Source organism: Falco peregrinus, chromosome 2, assembly GCF_023634155.1.
Source record: "Falco peregrinus isolate bFalPer1 chromosome 2, bFalPer1.pri, whole genome shotgun sequence".
NCBI classification, from domain to species: domain Eukaryota; kingdom Metazoa; phylum Chordata; class Aves; order Falconiformes; family Falconidae; genus Falco; species Falco peregrinus.
The window spans coordinates 11,862,366-11,884,779 of NC_073722.1; the positions used below are offsets into that span (position 1 = coordinate 11,862,366).

General features: G+C 42.1%; 1 protein-coding gene across 3 annotated transcripts in view; it reads right to left on the minus strand.

Moving 5' to 3' along the window:
* Window positions 1–12,398, minus strand: part of ELF2 (E74 like ETS transcription factor 2) — a 39,434-nt gene extending 27,036 nt beyond the window's left edge. Inside the window, exons 1-3 of one of the 3 annotated variants that reach the window (XM_055795047.1) lie at window positions 12,225–12,398; window positions 4,300–4,495; window positions 3,135–3,300 (exon numbers count right to left, since the gene is read on the minus strand). In XM_055795047.1, the coding sequence (XP_055651022.1) occupies window positions 3,135–3,300; window positions 4,300–4,371 (238 nt within the window). In that variant the 5' untranslated portion in view covers window positions 4,372–4,495; window positions 12,225–12,398. The remainder of the gene's footprint in view (window positions 1–3,134; window positions 3,301–4,299; window positions 4,496–12,224) is intronic. The other 2 variants (XM_055795046.1, XM_055795050.1) reach the window with 2 other exon arrangements.
* Between the last annotated feature and the right edge of the window lie 10,016 nt (window positions 12,399–22,414).

Consider the following 22,414-nt stretch of genomic DNA (forward strand, 5'->3'; position numbering starts at 1 on the left):
CTAGAACCACAAAAGATAAGTCTACTCATTCTTGGTGCAACAACTATACATTATCAAATAATGTGAATTTTTTTGTAGCAATTAATTCTGACATTTATGAAGTAGAATCAGTTGAGACTTATTTAGCAACAATTGATTTTTCTTCTAAGATGCACAGAAATCAAACTGTTGCACCTATCTAAATTAGGATCATTAGCATAATAAAGATATGCACTTCAGAAAATTAGCATCTTAAAACATCTTTCAATAAACACTATTATACCTTGTTTACTTGTTACTGCCTTAGCCTGCTTTCTCATGAATATTTCCTATGGCACCCTTTACCACCTCTCCCAGTACCTCTTCCCTTCCCCTACAAAAATTAAAAATTAAAAAACGCATCCAGATTCACTCTCCTGCAACTCAATACTAAAGGCACACTACCAAAATGAATGTTTCTTGGGGCCTTTATACTTTCTCTCCACCCAATTTACCTCTCTGTATCTGCGATGAATTCAGAAAGACTCTTGGTACCAAAACACCTTGGTCAAAACACATGCCCCCCAATACTGCCTCCCCCAGAACACTCTAAATTAAGCACTTCTTTCATCAACACTAGATAAAAACTCTGTGCAAGAACCATTAGTCACTGTCACGTATAATTACACCATGAAAACTGCACTGGACTAATGGTATATATACTATACAAATAATAACGAAAATAGCATTGGAACGGCTGTGCAAGGGGAGATTACCTCTCTCTCCAAAGACCTTTTAGAATCACAAATGGTAATAGTCACAAACAGCTTTTAGAATCTTCATTCATTTCTCCTCTACATTGCTGTAAGTTGGCTTTTTAGTGCACATTGTAATTTCTATATAAAAACTATTAAAACAAAGTTTTAAATATTTGAACTTATTTTAATATTTTATAACTAAATTTTGAAAGACAAATTAACTTCAAAGTCATTGCGAAATTAAAAAAAAACCACAAAAAATCTCAGCAAATAACACAACCAAACTATCTGCAGTCAAGACATTCCTCAACATTTCGAGCCACAAACTCACCGTAACATTGTATCAACTGCCCTATATATTTTAAGACTGTACTTTCAAACATCAAAACTTGGAAGCAGCCACATATTTGTTTCTTTGAACAGTAGCTTAATAATAATAATAATTTAAAAATTCATACAGAACATCTACCAGTTTTTAACTGTCATTTCCACCGATTTATTGTGGCCGGAAAATGATACTTAAGAACATAGAGTTCATTTGCGGTAGCTTTTTATTCTAAAATAATTGTTTGTTCTGTTAGTCATTAGTCTACCAAAATCTTACAAGAAACAGCAGACTTAGTGTTTAAAAGCAACACTTCTGATGCACAAGCCTTCAAAGTATAAGCTCTTCAAGGTTTTCAAATACAAGTTTAATTTAGAAAACTCAAGCTTCTTGGGAAGAACACCTGCACTTCTCACTTACCTTACTCTTAAAAAAATGTATTACCACCGTCAAAAATAAATAAAAAAGTATGTATTTCATATCTTTTCTTTACCTGAATTTGTTGAACTTATAATTACCATATTTAAATCAAAACACATTTGAAAAAACTGGAATTTTAAGTATTGTCCCAAAACCCGAACCATGCACTCATTCATGCACATCCTATAAGCTGATGCACGTCATTTTTGATGCAGTGCTACAGGAGATTAATATCCAGCTTCAGAAAGATGTATGAGCAATAGCATCTACTGTACAGAGAAATCTGAACTGAAAGCCACCTAATCTGATGGGAATGCAGTGTGTTTACTGGGCTGCAAAGTTAAGCAGCTGCAAGAAAAGAAGAGTCTTTCTGATTTCTTTTGCTTCCTTGACATCATGAATTCAAACAAACAACTCTAAATTACGCAGCCCAAGGATAGGAACGTATGCCATCCATGGTCTAGTCCAGTGGTCTCACCAGTTCAGTATGGAGTGCCCAAGACCTGTCCTCCCTTTGGTTACACATCTGTGTACTCCCTACTCCAGCACTCATCAGGCCCTTGGTTGAGCCATATCACAGCATCGTTTAGGTTGGAAAACACCTTTAAGATCAAGTCCAATCGTTAACCTAGCACTGCCAAGTCCACCACTAAACCATGTCCCTAAGTGCTATGTCAACATGCTAATCCAGCAGAAAGTTAGCTAAACAAAAATACAGAAGCGTTGAGTGTTTCCTGGCTATTTTTTCTTGCAAAATTGGCTTACTGAAATGGCTAAAAAAGGTTTAATGAGGACGAGAAGTAGCGCAAATAAGCAAGCGGGAGGGACAACTGGAATTGCAGCCCAGCAGCAGCCTGGCAGTCAGATGTAATTAGGCTCCCACAGGAGCACAACTTTCATCTCTTCAGACAGCTTAAACTTTGGTCCCTCTCAGAAAGTTCAAAGCTCCTGATCACGTTCTTCGGAGAGAGGTGTATGGAAAGATACACGCTTGTCACTGAACAGGTCAGCTGCCTTAACACCAAAGTTCTACCTCTTCGTAACTTGTTATTTTACCATATAGAGTTAATTTCAATCTATTAGGCTTTTTGCCCATAAAAAAGACAGTCCAACTCCATCCCCCCCCCCCCCCCTCCAGCCACACGCTCCTGCCACTAAGGCAGTAATAAAACTGCTTTTGGACCAAAAAGGCAGGATAGCAAGGGACAAAGGATAGAGCTTATGGGAAGGGGGAAGGTGTTGCAAGATGAGGTGTAAACAGAGCTGCACAGCACATATTGCCAGCTACTCTGCAGTTATATGGCTCAGACACATTGTAAATCTAAATTCTAACCAGCTTCGTGGCTCAGCTGATTTTTTAAAAAAAGTTTAGTTATCCAGTTAACTCCCTGCATAAATAGGTAACAAATAGATAAACGAAGATCCACCCGCTCACGAGGGTACATAGTGTTACAATGCAGAGTCCTGAACCTAAGGTGACATTTTTACCTGTCAAGCCCCAATCCCGTCACCACTGAAGCCAAGTAAAACTAAGTTTAGAGGGAAGAGATATGAACCCAAGTCAGGATCTCCACCCTGTGGGTAAACACAGAGTCACATTCCTCAGAGACTTCTAAAAGGACAAAAATCTCATGAAAAAAAACCCCAACACAACAACATTAAAGTCAGTCTACCTGTTTCCACAGTTTCAGTCTCAATTTCTTGTTCCTCTGCTACATCTTGCATCAGGTAAGTCTCGTCATCATAAACCAGGACCTGAGCAGCGTAACCCTGTTCTAGTCTGGCACTAGGAACTGGCTCCACAATCACTGCTGGGAATTCAGAGACTGGCTCATTTTCCTACAGAAAAGAAAAAAAAATAAACAAAAACAAAAAAAACCAAAAAAACACGCTCTAAATACTGCACTGTTGAACTCTACATCAATATTTTCCTCTTATGTTCTTAAATATTTTAAGAAATAATGATAACAATTTTAAAGATTATTAAAGGAAATTTTCCTCTAAAGCAAAAGAGATTTTAAAAAAATTAAAAATAGCTTATCATCCACCAAAGGGACCTTCCTGAATCTCAAAGATATCTTCCTGGCTTTAAGCGCTCAAAATTTAAAGCATCAGTCAGCTTTAACATAATGGAAAAGAGAAAGCTTTCTAATTAAGACATTCAGCTGTGGGAAGTGTTTCTTCTCCCTCTGCTCTCAAAAATGTAATCAAGGCTTTGCATGTGTACTGCAACATACCTACATCTGACCTGTATCTTATGAACACTCATGTTTTGGATTAAGTACATAAGCTATCACAAAAGAACTGGCTACTTCAAAGCCCATATGCCTATCCCAACTTATTTAACGATCAAAATGTCTGTAACAGCATATTTAATCTGTTAAAGTGTTGCAGAAGTGGAAGTCTGCCAGATTCAATTTACTACAAGCTACAGGATAGTAGAGTATACCTATTATTTGTTGATAAGAATGCAAAATACCAGCAAATACATCACATGGACTAATTCTGAAAAAGGTCCTTCTACTGTTCTCATCTTGTTCTACACCTCAAGACACATCTGAGATCTTTACTTGAAAGAGATGCTTAGTATAAAATATAATTTTGTAAACCCAGTCTACAGTTGTACTGCAGACTTTAAAACTTACTGCTTCCATTTCTCTGTGATAAAAAAATCTTCTAATAAAAAAACATTTGAAAAACAGGCTGACTCCCTCCTCCCCACACAACAGTCTCCAATCCATTCCACTTGCTTTCACAGCAGGTTTACAGTGAATTCTTTCAAATTAAGATAAAAGATGTCAGGTTTGTTAGTAAATAAATGCTATTTATTTTTCTAACCTCTTGATTTTTTATTCCATTGCTGTCAAACTCCAGGCCAGGGCCTCCAGTGTCAATCACTGCTGATGTCATGGTGCATCCCCAGAAGATGCTTTGAGAGTTGTTATCTATCTCGAAGACAGTAATGCTGACAGCCTGAGGTTATCAAAGGCTTAAATTCACAATCCACTTCTGTTAAACAGCTAGGCAGAGGTGGCTGAAACACAAAATAATTTTAAGTTATTTGCATAGTTTATATTCAAAAGTCTTCCAACATTTATGAAAGCTATTGCATGCTACATCTCTGCATTAAAAGAGGGCATCGGTGAACACAACAGATGCGACAGAATGTACTGATCTTGGTAAAATTGACACTGAAAACTGCCATACAACACAGGTTTTACGCTAACTTTTAATACTAAGATAAAAGAATTTCAGTTTGGTTCTTTGCAATTTGTTAAATTTCACACAACTTTACAAATAAATAATATCCTTACATGTTTTCCATCAGCCCAAACCATTACTTTCTCACTGAGGTCAAATACCAACTAAGTTTTTGAGACATACATACATTTGAGTTACTGCGGCTTCACTAAAGTTACCGTTTTCCTATTAAAATTACATTTTCTTCTTTGTCCTACTAGTTTCAGTCATTTCATAAAGCTGTATTTTCATAAAACTTTCAAACATACTGCTTTTCTAAAGCAATGCATATGTAATACAGATCTCACAAATACATACCTTCTTTCTAATGTACAGTTTTATTTGAAATAAAAAGGATTGTAGCAGTTTCCTATAGAAGAAATGCTTAGGAGTCCAAAAAAAGTAATTCCACATCATAATGCTTCAATTTGGGTATACGATGGACTCCTTGAACTTACAAAGATATATAACCTCCATCTTTCTGAATTTCTTTAAAACTAGATTAACAGCAGTGCTTCATTTCTAAACAACTGCTATTTATTTATTCTGAATAAATATTATTACTCATATCCTGTCTTTGGAAGAGACAAATGATCTGTCTTCATAAACCTTTGGCCGTGAGGAGCAGTTTACTACTTCAAGATGCAAACTAAGAAGTTTGGCTTCTTGTACAACAGAAAGCACATATTCCACGTGAGACGTAAGAACCAAATCTGTTATCAATTACCCTTGCGAGTAACTCCACTGAGATCAATGCTTTATAACAGAAGCCAGAATTTAGCCCAACATTTTTAATAAACTCCATCCATTTAGAAAGCTAGCACAATCACCAAGGTCTGCAAGAAAACAGGATCTCCCAACATATACTGAAGAAAAGAAAATTATAATTAATGCTCCAATGGATAAACTCAATAAGGTTGCTTTTCAATAGCAGGCCACCAGTTTAAATTAAATTGATTTTGCACAGGTATCGGGAAAAGCTCTCTCAGATTCATGCCGAGTAACCGGTCTTCCTATGGGCGTGGAAACTTTTACAGGTACAGTATCTCAGATATACTATTAAAAACTACAATTACTGATCTCCCCAACTGTATGTTAACCAACTAAGAAAGTCAACAAAAAAAATCTTATGCAAAAGCTGTTTAAAAACTTCCATTTATCAAGGTATTAAGGATCCTCCAGCATGCCAGAAAAATGTGCTCAGAAAGACATCCTTTACATTGCCATACTAACCTATCACAAAAAAAAACCACAGTAGCCACACCAATCGACCAAAGAAAACCTCAAGAAAGACATCACACCAAACAAAAAAATGCCGACACAACAGAATAACATATTCAGAGTTTTCACCCTTACATACAAAAAGGAGAACAAGCTCTGATCACAGCTTTCTCAGCAATTAAGCCTCATGAAATAAAACTGAAGAACAGGAGATCATCTTAAATCACTGTCACAGCAGCAGCAGAACAGGCACAAGATATATTCCAAAAGAAAGGGAAAAATATATGTAAATTAGAAGAAAAACTAAGGCATTTTTTGCTTACGTAGGCAGTCAACTTGACATGAGAAAGCATGATTCATAACTAAAAATATTTTATTTGTAATAGCACAAAAAAAACCAAACAGAGTAATACTTTATTTTCCATTGCTTCATTTATAAACCTAGCGTCACTTTTTGATTATCAATATTTTCCTTGATGAAAAAGAAAGCAAAACCTCCTCTGCTCCTCAGACAAGATTCAAGCTGGAAAGTCTTGGCCAAGCACCCTTGCAGCCATATACACCGGCCACCTTCCAGGTTTTTAGCACAAAAAGCCCACTCCCTACCTGCCTATTAATTACCACATTACTTCAAAAGTCTTTAAATACAGAAATTTGTGAAGTAGAAAAACAGCTGTTTATGAATACACTAATAGCATTCCTCCTCAATCAGGAGGAAAAATGAAAAATATAAATCACTTTTACTCCAAAAAGACTTTTTCCTCCTCTACCATTTTCCATCTACATCCACACTAGAAATACTGCCAAGCAAGCATAACCCAAAAGAGAAGTCCAAAGAATGGAAATTATATTTTAATTTGGAAGTGCAGCCTCCAACCAGTTTCAAACATCAGCATTATTCCTGCAACTCAGACTTGTATTTATGTAAGAACATACAGCACTTCATGTAGTACCTCTGCATAGCTTAAGCATGTCACAAAGCTAGTTTGGTTCTCAGGCAGTATATAATGCAAATAAGCAATCATATACTGGACGTGTAGTGTATATTCATATTTTATGTACTATAATCCCACACAGGTGGCCAAACAGCTGCCAAACTGCAGCAACTGAAAACACTTAATACTGTGTGCTAGATCAGGTTATGTCAAAACCCTGCTATTTCTGTCTTTTAGGTTACAAGAAGTTTAGATTACTTTTGCGCTGATTTCTCTCTACATGAATTACCAATTACCTATAGAAGTGACGATAGGGCAATGCAGGAACATAAATTATAATCCTCATTTTCCAGTTCCAGCAGAAATTCATAGCGAGTAAGAACCTTGCAGGGGAAAATATACAGAAAAATGAGCGAGATGTTAAATTTTAGCATTCACTAAAAGGACGCTATCTAGACTGAATGCACAGCACAGTTCGGACAAGGAATAACTGAAAGACCCACGGAGTCTTTCTATTATAGAATTTGAACTTCATACTATGAGACTTGCTATCCAACAACCTTTTGCAAAACCTGACAGGGTGGGGGAAAGAGCAAGCCCACCGGCCAGCAAGCGGGAGGTTAAAGAGTTTCAGTTCAGTCTGCTTTAGATGTTCAAAGTTAAATGCACAAACACCCCCCACACATCTAAGTGTATGTTAGAAGCCTGCAGACGCACCCCTTTTTGAGTGAACCAGCTAAGCATCTGCCCTCTTCCCTCTCCCTACGTAGTATGCCCTTGTGGAAGCCTTTTCGCATCTCCCTTGAACTTCGGCAGAATATTGGATCTATTCCACATCCTCTCCCTAGCAAGTCACAACAAATCTGACTTCTGTAAAAGATTGCCTAGCCACTTTCAGAAATTAGTTCCAAAACTCACATTTCCCAAGTCTGAGAGAAAAAGGCCAAAAGACAATTAGCCTCACATTCTTAAGAAAGATATGACTCAGATTTGTAAAAGACCAGGTTACCGCCAGTGATACAATTAACCAGCATAACAGCTGGTTCAAAGTATGATTATTTTCGAATTACAGAAAGATTATTTTTTTTTTTAAAAAAAGTGAATTTTAAAAAACACACACACACACTCTACAAATTTAATTCCTCTCTGGACAAGTGCTTACAACAAAGAAAAATATGGAATGACATCAGGGGAGGGGAGGCAAATAATGTAACTAACATTTCCAAAAGAGATGATCAAATATTTTGTTACAGATCTGACATCCACTCCTGTTCTTCCTGGTTGTGGAAAATGCAGGAGAAACTAGTTCTGAAACATTTGGAATATCCCTTATGACAAGGAAAACAACTTTGCTGCATCACCTGTTATTTTTATACAAATCTCATGGGAAAACAAAAATAAGTTTAAGTGCTCTCATCCTACAAAAAAAAATATAAAATCTGAATCTTGAAGCCATATTCTTTTCCTCAACATCAAGAAGTTTCTAACCGTTTACCGCTAAAAAAAAAAAAAAAAAAACAAAAAAAAACACTAAAAAAAACCCCACCACACACACAACAAAGACTCAAGTTTTTGGTAGTTTTCACTGGTCAGGAAGACCGGTTACAGCACGTGCGTCTGCAGAGGCTACAGGGCACTTGTCATAAAGGCTGCAAAATTTATTCACATATTTAACAGTACATTTATACAGCCTACACTATGTATCCAAGTGCCTGCCTACATGAAATCCAAACAGCCCTCTTGTGTTTTCAGCAGCTACCAGAGAAGCTTAAAAACACTGCAAATCACAACTGTGATGAACATGCAGTCATCCCACAAAACCCAAATCTTTAATCAATCCCCCTGTGCATAATCACCTATCAAGTTAATAGAGAAGCAAACATGCAGCTCAACAGAATTAAAAAAAAACAATGGAAAAAACAGCATGGAAAGGATGGCAGTGTCACCTCTACTAGGCCAGACCCAAAGTGAATTTATTTAGGACTGGCTTCAAACCAAAACTCTAAACATAAATCTGCAAATAGTTTTAGTACCCTTTTATTTAAATTATAAAACAAATAAATGAAAAAATCAATGCTTGGGAAAAAAAAAAAATATGCACACACTGGTACCCACACATGAAAACAAGACAAACATGCAGGAGACTGGGCAGCAGCAACCAGAGGCAGCTGCTCCCGCAGCATTCAGAAGAAACGTAAGAGTACTTGGAATAATGTCCCCCTTTTATTCAGCTGGCATCCCAAATCCTGAGGAGAGATTTATGCAGATACCTACACAGATGCAACCACAAGAGCAGGACTTGCAGCCAGCAGTAGCATCACACACAACTTTTTTTTTTCAAAAAGGCCCTCCTTTGGTTTAATCAAAAAAAAAAAAAAAAAGTTAAGGAAGTCTGCTTGAAAATGAAATTAGTTGTACGTGCAGAATTACACCAGCCAAGATCACTGCAGGATCCCATTAACTGTAACAAGGCTCCCTAAGGGTACAAAGGTGGTCTTTCATAGGCAGCACCTCAAACATACCAGTAAATGTCACCATCGCTCTGATACATACAAACCATAGCACACTCCGGACACCAATTTTATGTCAACTGAAAGGCCTTTTTAAAGATATTTTCCCAGATAATTTTAACAGCTCTGCCTAACTGATTCACACTGGCATGTGCAGAAGAAACTGCAAACTCTGGTCGTGGTTTTGGTTTCTTTAAAAAACCCTCAGAACAAATCTAAAAACTGAAAAATTAAGTTACTGAAAAAGCTGACTGAATGAAAAAAAGTAAACTTGTGAACAGCTGAAGAGGGTGGGGTATACTCAAAAAGATGATAAAATAAATCTTTACATCCGCAAGGTTGAGGGAACAACACACACAGTCCCTGCAATTTACAATACCTTATACATTATAGCTATCACAAAGTTATAGAAAAGGAAATCAAAATGAAGAATTGTCAAAGCAAGTAGTCCAGGCCATCATCATACTTCAGAAGGTTCCATACAACAAGGTAATAATTTTATTGTTGAACACACAGAAATTATTACCGTGGATCAAATTAATGATGCGCCAAATTCAGAAAGAATCTAGAGGAATTCCTTCCATACGTGTTTAATTTGATAATCTGACCATCTAAAGTTTGCTCTGAAACCTCTATATCTAAAGCTGATGAGCCCCAAAACATATAAGCTTATAATAACTTAAAGACTATTAACGTTCTGCAAAAAGCTGTGTGGCTTCAGCAGGCTTCTTCTGGACCTTCCCGTATTTCATCCTATTAGCAGGCTCTCTTCCCACTGCTCTCTATTTAAAGATCTCCTGAAACCTTCTCTTCCCTCTGCCCGAATCCTCATACACATACCCTGACTTTGTACCAGTACTTCTCTTTCCAGTGTGTCAATTGTTTGTCCTTAACATCCATTTCCACACCCCCACAAGCCAGAGTAGGAAGCAATTATTCATCATTTTACATAATAAAAGAGCAGACACATGAAATTAAATGGTGAGGATGCGGATTTAAAAAAAAAACAACACAAAAAAAAACCCAACACAACACACAAACGGAAGTAGTGCAACACAAAATATGCAATTCATTTTCATAGGATATTCTAAAGGTCAAAAGAGTAAGTTATACAATTTAAGACAGCTTATACAATTTATAGAGGTAAAGTCCCTGAATGGCTTATACAACTATTAAACACAAGGATGCACAGAGAGCCTGAAGCTTAGGGACCTTCCGAACCAGGTATTACGGAAACCTGAGGGATGGAAAGAGTAATGTCACTGAAGGCACCATACAGCATAACCATCCAGTTCCCAGAACTTTTCCTAAAGCAACTGATCCTTTCCCACTGTCAGAGACGGAGTGAAGGGAAAGGGAAGAGGATCTCGGGTCAGACCCATTACACACAGTTTTGTACACTTACATTTAATTTCTTTCAGATCCTTGAAATAAAGTTTTGTGCTAACAGGCACTGACTCAGATCTCCCCTGCAGTACTCAATAGCATAGCTGGCTCCACGACACCCCTTCTCATTCAACAATACGGGGTTTTCAACATACCCGGATAACAGACATTTCTGTAAAGCGAACCAAAACTCTGATATTCTCCGAGCTTTCCCCAAATCAGCGGTGCCCACACTTCTCCCTCACTTCAAAGTTACAGCACAAAACATGCCAACTTGCTATTTCTACATTTTTGAGGCCACAGAAATACCTGAACTGCTCTGAAATTTTACTGTTAAAGCACTGGTCTTACGAATCTCAAGAATTCTCCAACATTCGTATCCCCATCCCTGGCTCAGCTTCGTTTCACCCTGTTTGTCTTGACTAACTAGGAAGCCCTCGAAGCCTGATGCATATATATACACTAATGAGCGCTGAAAAGCTTTATGATTAAACTGTAGCACAGGTGAATAATTATCAGCGCTCAGCAGACGGACAACTTCAAAGCACAACAGGAGATGAGCTCAGCGGACGGAGAACCTGCCTCACAAACCGATTGCTTTTATGCTGACAGTCAGTAAGGTTTGGCCACCTTTGCTGAAGAAGTTAAATGGTTAAAATAATAATAATAAAAAAGTCACTAGGAGCACGACAGAGACTAGCCATCAGGGAAGGGGCACGCAGAATGAGAAATTGAACTGGGGGGGGGAAGGAAACCCATCCAAAAAGCTGACAGATGCACAGCACACCAAGCTGGCCCAGTACGGCATTTTACGGGCAGGGTAAGGGACAATTAAAAATACGCCCGAGCGCAGCGCAGGGGGCTGGGCAGGCCCGGCGGGGCGATCCCCCCGCCCGCACGGGGGGGCGAGCACGCATGACAGCGAGTGGCCAGCGCGCCGGGCTGCCATGTTCTCCCGCCGCCCTGTGTAAACAAGGCGCTGCCCCCGCGGCGCTGCCCCGGCCGCCTCCCCGCTCCCGCCGCCGCCCGGGAGGGGCTGCGGGGCCCGGCCCGCCAGGCCGCGGCCGCCTCGGGGCTGTGTTTACACTGACAGCCGCCGGGAGCCGCCCAGCGCCCCCCGACGCCCCCTCCGCCGGCGGGGCGGCAGCCCGGGCGGGGAGCACGGCGGGGGGGTGGGGGTGGTGGAGCGGGGCGGCCCCGGCCCCACGGCCGCTCCGCCGCACCCGGCCCCGCGCGAAACCGAAAGTGCGGCCGGGGGGTGGGAGGGGAGCGGCGGAGCAGCCCCCGGACCCGCCACCCCCAGGCCGCCCGGTGCACCCCGGCGGCCGCCCCCGGGACGGGACGGCCCCGTGCCCCGCCGCCCCCTCGCGGGCCGGCCGCCCGCTCGCCCCCTCCGCGGGCCGCCTGTCAGCGCCCGTCCCGCCCGCCGCGGCGGCAGGAGCCGGAGCCGGCGCCGGCGCCGCGCCCTTACCGTGCCCGCACGCCCGGAGGCCGCGTAGCGTCGCCCGCCCGGACCGGCAGCAGGAGCGGGAGGCGGTGGGCGCCGCCCGGGCAGCGTCAGCGCCGGAGCCAGGGCCAGGGCCAGGGCCGCCCCGCGGCGGGAGGGGCGGGCGCAACCTGCCCGGCCCCGGCCCCCCCCGCCGCGCCGCCGCCTCTGCACATGCTCGCGCCGCCCGGCGCGCGGGGGCGCTGCGGGCATGCGCGCCCGCCTCGCGCCTGCGCAGGGACGCGCCGCGGCCGCTGCTCTGCCTGGGGCGCGAGGCTCCCCTCGGGGAGCGGCCGGCAGCGCCGTGGCGGCAGCGTGCCCTCCCGCCCTGCCCCCTCTGCCTGCCCTGCCCCCTCTGCCCGCCCTGCCCCCTCTGGCCCCTCTGCCTGCCCTGCCCCCTCTGCCCCCTCTGCCTCCCGCCCTGCCCGCCCTGCCTGCCCTGCCTGCCCTGCCCGCCCTGCCCCCTCTGCCTGCCCTGCCCCGCCCCCTCTGCCCCCTCTGCCCCCTCTGGCCCCTCTGCCTGCCCTGCCCCCTCTGCCCCCTCTGCCTGCCCTGCCCGCCCTGCCTGCCCTGCCCGCCCTGCCTGCCCTGCCTCCTCTGCCTCCTGCCCTGCCCGCCCTGCCTCCTCTGCCTCCCCTGCCCCCCGCCCTGCCCGCCCTGCCCCCTCTGCCCCCTCTGCCCCCTCTGCCCCCTCTGCCTCCTCTGCCTCCCGCCCTGCCCGCCCTGCCTGCCCTGCCCGCCCTGCCTCCTGCCCTGCCCGCCCTGCCTCCCCTGCCCCCTGCCCTGCCCGCCCTGCCCATCTGCCCTCCCGCCTTCTGGTGAAAGGTGGTTCGCGTCGTCGTGCGCTGAGCTGAAGGGAGCCAGCCTGCGGGAGGCAGGGAGTGAGGCTGAGGGGAGAGCTCTGGCAGACGGGGTGTCGGTGGCCCTCAGCCGCAGCCCTGTGTCAGGCAGGGGTGAACAGCTGTCTGCTTTCTCTCGGAAAGCCCTTCCAGCGTTTGCGTACAGCCCCAGGAGGCGTCATTTTTTTCCTGTAGTTGATTTTGGTACGTAAGAAAATGAGCTGCCCGTCTGCTTGAGCAGCTGTGGAGCCTCGGGCGTACAGAACTGATTTCAGCCAGTGACTTGCAGGGGCAATGCTGAAATGTCAGTTTCAAGTTTTCTTCAATCACAGCTATCTCTTTTACAGCGCATAGCTTTTGGAAATAGCCAAATTCATCATACAGCATTTGTTATTCCCTTGTCGACGTGAGATACATCGTCGTCAGAGTCGACTTGCAAACTAAATACCTGTCAAGACTGTCTTGGTCTGGCCTGGTCTGAGAGGTTGAGGACAGAATTGGTCTTCTCCTTTACAAATACTGGCCTTTAACCATTATACCCTTCTCTGCTTTTCACAGAAATAAACAGAAGAGCTTTAGCTGAATAGGAGGCATTCCATTTTCTTTACAGACTAAAAACCCCACATTGCCAAGGAGACTTTCAACATTGCAAAGCCATTTGCTCAAAATGAACTCTAGACTGAAGGTTTTCTGTTCAAACCCATTTGGGCCCCCTTGTGCCTGTACGCTCTAGAAGTCTGACATACTCCTTTATAACAGCAGCCCTCCCAGCACTGAGCAGCGGTGCGCAGATGGTACACAGACAGTACGCAATCGCACACACATGCTCCTCACCTTCACCAGTGTGAAAGCATTTCTCTGCTACATCTCGGTTACTATCTGACCGTCTGCATGGACTGTTCCCTTGGCATGCCATCTCCTCTACAGAGTCTGATTTCTAACGCTCAGTTTCTGCCTCAGGCTTATCACCATCCATGCTCTACAGGTTTGGTTCTTGTTCCTTAAGCATTTGAACTGGATATTTATTTTCCCTACATCTTCAGGGCATCACCTTCCTCTCTTAAGGAAATAAGATCTTCCAAGGGTCTTTAGGCCTTAGAATCTGAGTGGCTTTTACAGGTTATGTACAAATTGCATGTAACGCAGGCAATTATTTTCCCCAGGGATGGCACAAACATCTCCCCGACAATAAAGGTAGCCCTAAAAATATCAAGCCTGTGCCCTGAAGCATGCAAACACTGGAGATTCTTTCCTTTTCAAAAACGTGTCAGGCAAGATTAGTAATAGATGGCGCTACCAGCAGCCTCTTACGTAAGTGGCCACTACTGAGGTGTTAAGTTAAACTTAGCTGTCACTTTGTAATGAAGCACACATCATAGCAAAATCGAGGTTTATGCACTAAGCCTGCCAGACATTTAATAGGGCATACACTTGGATGTTGTTAATGACAGAATTTGCTACTAGTTTACATTAAGCAACATAAAATTTCAGTTGTCTGTCTGCTCTTTAAAAGATGAGCGATACCACTTTTAGATCTTTTGTTTGTCTTTAAAAGGAAGTTTCAAACTACATGGGGGATAAAATACAACTTATTAATAATATAGCTAACATTCATGTTGCTGCTAGGAACTATAGTGCTCAGTGTTTGCAGGGTAGAAAATGTAATTATTTTAATGTTCTAGCATGAAAATTGTATCAACAAAGGTGTAAAGTTAAAATCTCATGGGCAGTGCATGATGGAAGTTCATATTTTATAGGCCTTGAGCTTAGATTGGCAATAGCAGCTGACAATATAAAATAAATGAAAAAAAAGACTAAGCTAAGATCAGCGTGAGATACTGGGAGGAAAAGATTACAGGGTTCCTGGCAAAAATTACCTTGTTATAAACTGGAAATAAGTCTAGCTAGGTGGGAGTTTTAGCCCCCAGTACCAGCTATTTTGCAGCCCCGCAGACCTAGGTGCTGTCAGTTTGATCTTTAGTGCTTCACTAGTCCTGACTTGGCTTTTAGTTTTGTTTATTTTCTTCTTCTTCTTTCCATGTGTCCAAGTGAAAATTCAGAAAAAGAAAACCTCTTGCCAAAATCTTTTTTACAGAGAAGAGCGGACAGCTTCTTTCAAAACATAGGCCCACTGTCAGCTGAACAAAGGCCATATAAACCACAGCCACTCTATACACCTCAGTAACTCCTTCATGGAGTCACTGGGCATGAGGTGACATGGCCACCACTTAGGGGTGTTCTGAAGATAGATTTTAAGTAGCCCCTTCTATAATGCATATGTTTGTTTTCCTGCCACCAGGCCTATGCAGTCCTCAGTTTATTCAGTTTTTCTCCACTGTCTGTTTTGATGCCACAGGACAAGAGTTTCTGCCTCCCTTAACCTAGTTTATTTACACGGCTCCCAGTTCTCACTTCTTCTGTGCTGACATTTCTGTGGAAGTTCAGCAGCATCTCTCTGCGAGGGAGTCATGGCAAGTGCTCTCTGAGTGTGCTCTGAGAAACCTGTGTTGCTCTGCAGAGAAAAACAGCACCGGTTTGAGAGCATCACAATGGCATCCTCATTTCTTTCTCTGCTGCTTCTTATTTTTGTTTGGTTTGGGGTCTTTTTAATGAAACTAGATTAACATTTCATGTGGAAAATTGTTATTTCTCTTAGGAACAGCTCTTTTTGGTTTACCTTAAGCTAGCTGGAAAGCTCTGCTGAAAAATATTAGTTCAATATCAAAAAAGCAGAGCCACTTCAGGATTTGGATCAGTCCAGCTGGATGGTTTTTGAAGTTATGTGATGCAGCTATACATATGAAAAAAAGTAGCAAACGGAAAAGGTGGCCCTTTTCACCCACTCATGAGGTAGACCTGCAGTCAATTCAAAACTGCTATTGCTGGGATACTGCTGTGTGGTAACGTGGGGTCAGCAGTTCAACAGATGCTTCTATGTCCCTTCTGCATATAGAAAGCTGCAGTCCACATTGCTTCTTAAATGTTGGTCCTCAAAATACTGTAGCCTATCTAATTCTATATGCTGAGCTTACTGCCTTTGGTTGTTCAAATGAAAGGGGAAAGTTACACTGGCTCAGACTCAGAAGTATGACCTGGCAGAAATGACCCAGAAGAAATAAGGGAGTGAGGGTCCCATGACCCTTATGTCAGTCAGTCCATTCTGTAAATCATTATTAATGAAGTAGCATTAACTCTACAGGTGTAATTAGGTTTTTTTCCTTCCTAGGATAAACTTGCAGAACATACGGACTATTTTTGCGAAACCTCTAGAGATAGAGAAACAATAAAAGCTATCAATAATTTCTAGAATAAAAATGTCACTACTTTTGATTGGGTGGGTGGGTTTTTTTCTTTTTTATGTGAACTTTTAATAGACTCCATACTGTGCTTATAGAGTCATAGACAAACATCCCATTTTTGCTGTGCAGTGTTTCAACATCACTAAATTAACCTACATTTTAGCCTAAGGAAACAAGCTTTACTGAGACCTGGCTACCTATGTGTCCCTCCACCTCTCTGTCATTCCTTTTCCTTTGACATTATTTGCCAATTTCAGCTCAATTTTATAAAAAGGTAGAGATCTTAAAGACTAGTTCCTACAAGTTTCAAGAATGAAAGTATCAGAGGAGGCAAGACCAACACCAGTGCGTTTTCCCACCAGAAAGCAGCTATTTTTTATGCTGACCCACAGCAGCCAGTTGATGTATTGATATGCTACAGCAATGCTTTTCTTAGTGGATTTGCTTTCTCCCCTGCTAAAAAAGAAGGCATGTGAAGTATATTGAGATATAGTGGCAAACCAGTGGCACTATGGGATTAGAAGACATGAGGAAGGCCTGATGGGGCAGCAGCAAAAGGATCACACGGACCACAGAGGATACAGCTGGGATTACAGAGATAAAGACAACAAAGGAACTTCTATATAGACCACAAATCCATAGTAAACCAAGCATTACAGTAGAGCTTGCTTAGTATATAGCAACGGGAAACATGATGCTGCAGGACACACATTAAAATTGCTTAAAAGGCATCCTAATGGAAGCCCTGCTTGGCCTCAGATACATACCACGTTACCATTTAATTGTAAACCTATGAACTCAGTGTTTCCAAGGAAGTTTCCAAGCATAAAATTATTCGAAATAAAGATAGTATGTAGAAATCAAATCCAAACCCCAGTCTCTATGTTTGCTAAACATAACGGTTCAATTCTAGGATATTCATTGTCAGCCTGTTACAAAGGATGTTAGTGGCTGCTGCTTGACACATTGCTGAAGCCATCTCTGCCAGCAGGAAGGAAATTCCTGATGGGCTATTTGGGGTGGATATTTTGTTGTATGTATCTGTCCCAAAAGCAATCACTTTACTAGCACAACTCTGAAACATTTGAATGGTCTTGCTTTTATGTAAGATGATGTCTGAGACCCTACCAAGCCCTCACAGGAAAAAAAGTATTGCATTGTGAGTTGTGAGCTCAAAGATTATTACTGGTGGGAAAATACCACTCAGAACCGTAAGAAGCAGGAGCAGTCTGGACAGTGTCCTGTCCTTCAGTTGCTGCACCCCCAGTGCAGAGCAGACACGAAAGTCAGGAGACCAGTTCTTCCTCTATCCTGCTAATGGGCTTTTTTTGCAGTGGACCAATTGGATGGATCCAGAATGGAGAAGGCTATTTTGACACACTATTGATAACTGAAACAGATCTTAGTACCAGTCCCAGGCAAGTGCAGGTAGCAACATCACAAATGCTGAGTCCAGAAAGGGCCACTGGATATCTGTCTCATATGTGACAGTGATCAGTGTTTCCCCAAGTCCTATAATACTTTGTACAGATGATACAAAAATATGACAGAGAAGTAGTGGAGGTGGCACCAGTGCTTTAAATCCATGCCACTGCAAGGTCCTGGTCAAACAACCAGTCGATGCTAGAAAGCAAACTGGTATTCACACTTCACAGGGGCAGGCATCCCTTCTCCCGCAGCCATTCCTGCACACAGGGCAGGGGGGAATACACCTTCCTGACCCCAAACTGGTGGTCAGGTTAACTTGGCATGCACAAGAAATGCTCACCAGCTTTTGGAGTTATTTTTGCAGGGATATGGGACCTAATTTGAGGTCTATAGATCTGGTAGTTCACATATTTCTATTGCCAAGGACAAATAAATGTTCCAGCTGTGAAGAATTCCAGATCTGACAGCGCTGAGGCAAAGTTTCAGGCTTCTTGTTGCCCCCGAATGCAAGGTTTCTGTGCTGTGGAGACACATGGCTAGTGTTGGCTTAACTCAAATTTCCTATCTACCCCTTGATTTTATCCGTGCTGTAGGCTACTTAAGCAGCTTATATTTTAGGGTGAAGTCCTTTAAATTGAATGTCTAATCCTAATCTTTTCTGAATTCATTCTGTCCCCTTGATAATTTCCCCTTAATGGCATACAAGTTAGAAGAAAACAAACAAACAAACAAAACCCCTCAAACCAAAAAACAAATACACACCCTCCTTTGCTTAAGACTACAATGCCACTTTGCTTGTAAAGTAGGTAACCACAGGAAGCTTCTGATCCTCAGCATTGCGGGGTTTGCAACGCCACTAATTATGTGGGAGTTATGTGATTAGAGCAGGAGAGCAATGCAATGCTGAAACAAGCCTGTTTCAAGCAGGATTTTACCCTCTAATAAATTTGTGTTGCTTTTAAGAAAGAAGGAATTGCACGGATATAAAGGAAGAAAGTCTGTATCAGTCTGTTGCTGTATGTTAGATGTACTTTAAAATACAGCAGTTATTTTTAAATAAATATTTTTAAAATAAATATTTAAATAGAAACATAAAATACAGCATATTCGCTTTTCTATAATATTGTAAGTTAGAATAAGCGTGAAAGAGGACTTCACCTCATTTTTACTCAAAAAATACATGGGATGTACATGGGGCATTGATTTTCTTAATTTAGATGTAGCAGAAAACAGAATGCTTATGAAAGACCCTTCTGATACAGGAAAACTCTTTGAAAACTGTGGTGTTTTGTGAGAAGAAATTTCTTTTGGAGGCTATCTAGTTTGTTTTCAACTGTTTTGCTTTAAAGAAAAATTTTAAAATAATTGTCCTTAAAGACAAATTTATCTTTCATAGTGTAGTATTTCAGCATTGGAAACTACTTTTCATTTAGGAACTTCCAAGCTCCACAATTATCAAATGCCTTCAGGCAGACAGCGCCTGAGTGAGGATCTCTCAGTACTGGTACAGAAGACAAAGAGTTTGAGAAGAGACACACAGAAAGCAAACTGGCCAGGAGGTGGAAATTAAGCCGCTAAGGTGTTTCTCATAAAGTAACAACTTGAAACACTTCAAAGCCCTTCTCTCTTTGTTTATAACCAGGACCGAATACTTCGTGTAACCTCCTTCTACTGCTGATACTTGTAGTAAGTGAAAAGGGACAAGACTGCAGTGATTTCGATTTTATAGAACTTCATTAATCATTTAAATGGAAAGAAAGACATTCACATCCAGCCTCATTATGTTCCCATTGGCAAGAACTGTCAAGCCTTGAACAGTTCCTCCAGGTTTGCCCCCTCTCATTTATAACAGCCTCAGCACCAAATACTTTGCATTGGAAACTAGTCACTTACTACAACAGTGGAATGAAAATAATCTGTATGATTTTAATTTTCTCCAAATCACAATTAAATAAATAATAATAAAAAAATCAACGCGATTTTCTCTGGTGAAAAAAACCATACATTATTCATTTCTTCCTGTATTGTACAGCTCCAGGGTTTGGAGATTGGGGATTCTTTCTCTGTTCTGGGTTTTAGTAATCATACAGCTTTTGATTTAGTGCCCTCTTCTGCTTGGTAATGTGAGTGCATGTTGCCCAGTCTATTATTCTCAAATAGCCCTCATTGGAAAATAGCATTTCCCAGTAACTACTGAGAAAGAAGATAGCCTTATGCAGGAAGAAAGAAGCCAGGAAAAAAAAATAAAAAATCATCACATTATGGGAAGGTGATCAACAAATATCCACAGACCTCAGTAATTTAATTTAATTGCAGCAAGAAAAAAAAAAGAAATACGATCTTGATTCATATTACTCTCTCTCTTCTTCCACTTATTCTCTGTATTTTCCCCTTTAATTTGTTTGCATACTGCAGTCAATGCTGAACCGGGAAGACAAAATACAGGCAGCCATACTTCCTGAGATGAAGCAAGGAAATTATAGCAATGTATAACACTTTTCCTAGGGCATAAGCTGAGCTTGCACATACATCTTTTGAAAGATCACTGAGTCATGAAGGTATAAATAAGGGTAACTATTTATCACTAAACGAGCAAGATTTTTAGGTAATTAAGAGATGCTGAATCTACACATGAAGCTGATACAAATAACTAACGGATCACGTGAAGAAGAGTCTTCTGTGCCATGGAAGCTTCCCATTTGTTTGTTGTACAGGAGCTGTTGAACATCAATTGCAAACAGCCTTTCAGAGCTTGCTAAAGCCATCATTTGAGTTTGCTAGAACCTCAAGAGGAATTGGAGAATATTTGCAGATAGCTAAACCACGAAGCAAATCATGCCATTCCAACAACCTGTTTAACTACCTGCAGTTCAAGCAAACGGCAGGAAGCACTCCAGCACAGAAACCTCCCATTTTAACCCTTCTTCCCATCCCAATAAAGCTGGAGGAAGCAACATCTCCCGCAGCATCCCACACAAAGGAGTAAAGACCAGAACGCAGGAGAATTCAGTTACCCACAATGATGTTTGGTATCTATTGCTCTGGGGTGGACTTTCTTTCCATCATCCTGTGCACCTTCCATCTTCTGCAGCAGGCAAGCAGGGCAAGAGCAAAGTGTACAACCACGAAATACCTTTCCTGAGAGCAAAACTGTCTGTGTGTCAACAGGAACAGCCCCCTGTGGAAATGAGTTAATCCATGGGCAGCAGACCAAGCGGCACTAGCTCCTATGTCCTGTCACACAAAATGCCTCCTGTTCCTGCATATCTCCCCCCACCCAGTACATGCCCGTGCCCTCTGAGCTCTCCTCCTGTGGCACTGCTGGCTCAGTCTTTTACCCTCTAACTCCCAGCAGAAAGGAAACAGCATCTGCAGTAGCTGATTATGCCTGCCGAAGTACTACTCAGCTGCATCATATATGTGCATTTGCTGATCTGCTGGCAAACATGACAAAATAAGCTACTGATGTCCTCTGTCATCACTCAGCTGATAGGAACCCTGTGTCCCTCCACCCCTCTGGTAAAGCAGAAGTTGGGGTCGGCTAGTTGGCTCAAAATTTTTGAGGTAGAGGAAAGGAGAGAGACCAACAGGTAGGAAAAAAGCACAGCCTCAGTTCTTGGCTTGGTTTGGGTTCGTTGGGGCTTTGTGGTTTTTTTTCCAGAAAAACAATAATATTTTATCACATCATCAAAGCTTGCCACACAGGCACAAGAAATCTTGGCTAAAGTATTTCACCTTCAGATTTTCCAGGTTTTGTGTACCAGCTTGCAGTTTGAATGATCTGTTAAAGTAATTGTCTTATGTTTTTAAGAAGCGCATGGAAATAAAGTTGAAACTCTATAATGGCACCAACATGAGCAAGAGTAAAACTGAGGCTGTTAGGTGGACTTCATTTGCCTCCAGCATTTCAGCTAGGTGAATTGCTGCTAGCAGCAACAGGCTGTGATCCTTCACGTGAGCTAGCGCTAGAGGGAGGTGAAACGCTTTGCCAGTGGATTTCACAGATGCTTGCTGACAGCAAAGGAGTGGTTTGCAGCTTGAACAAATTCAAGAATCTCAAGTTTTACTCTGAACTTAGAAGTGTATTGCCAAGAACAAACCTTTTCCCCATCTCCTTTAGTCTTGCGTTACGCCTGCTCTCTGCTGTGGTCTTGTTCTCCTTAACAAGCCAATGCCCTTTCACCATTCTCTATGGCTCATCACAGTCTTTGTATAGCGACTAAAAAATTCACATTTCTGGAGGTAAGGGACAGAAAAATATTAATCTATGTGGTAGTTAGATTCCATACTATAGACTGATAGAAGCAATCAATGATGGCTAGGGACAACCTAAACCAGTAAGACAAAGACTTTCTGATTAAGTGACATGGCATTCTGCATGCAGTTATTGGCTATTTATTTTGAAGTGCAGGCCTCCGCAAAGTGCAAAATATCTTTGTTGTCTATCTAGAATAGTCAAGTACTGAAGCAGACCACACTGTACTACATGCCATCACAGCTACAGTTTATTATATATTCCTAGTTCCTTTGGCTTTCAAGAGTATTGTCTTTAATTTAACCCCCCCCACATCTCTGACATGAAGCATATGCACAGGCTATCCCGGGATTT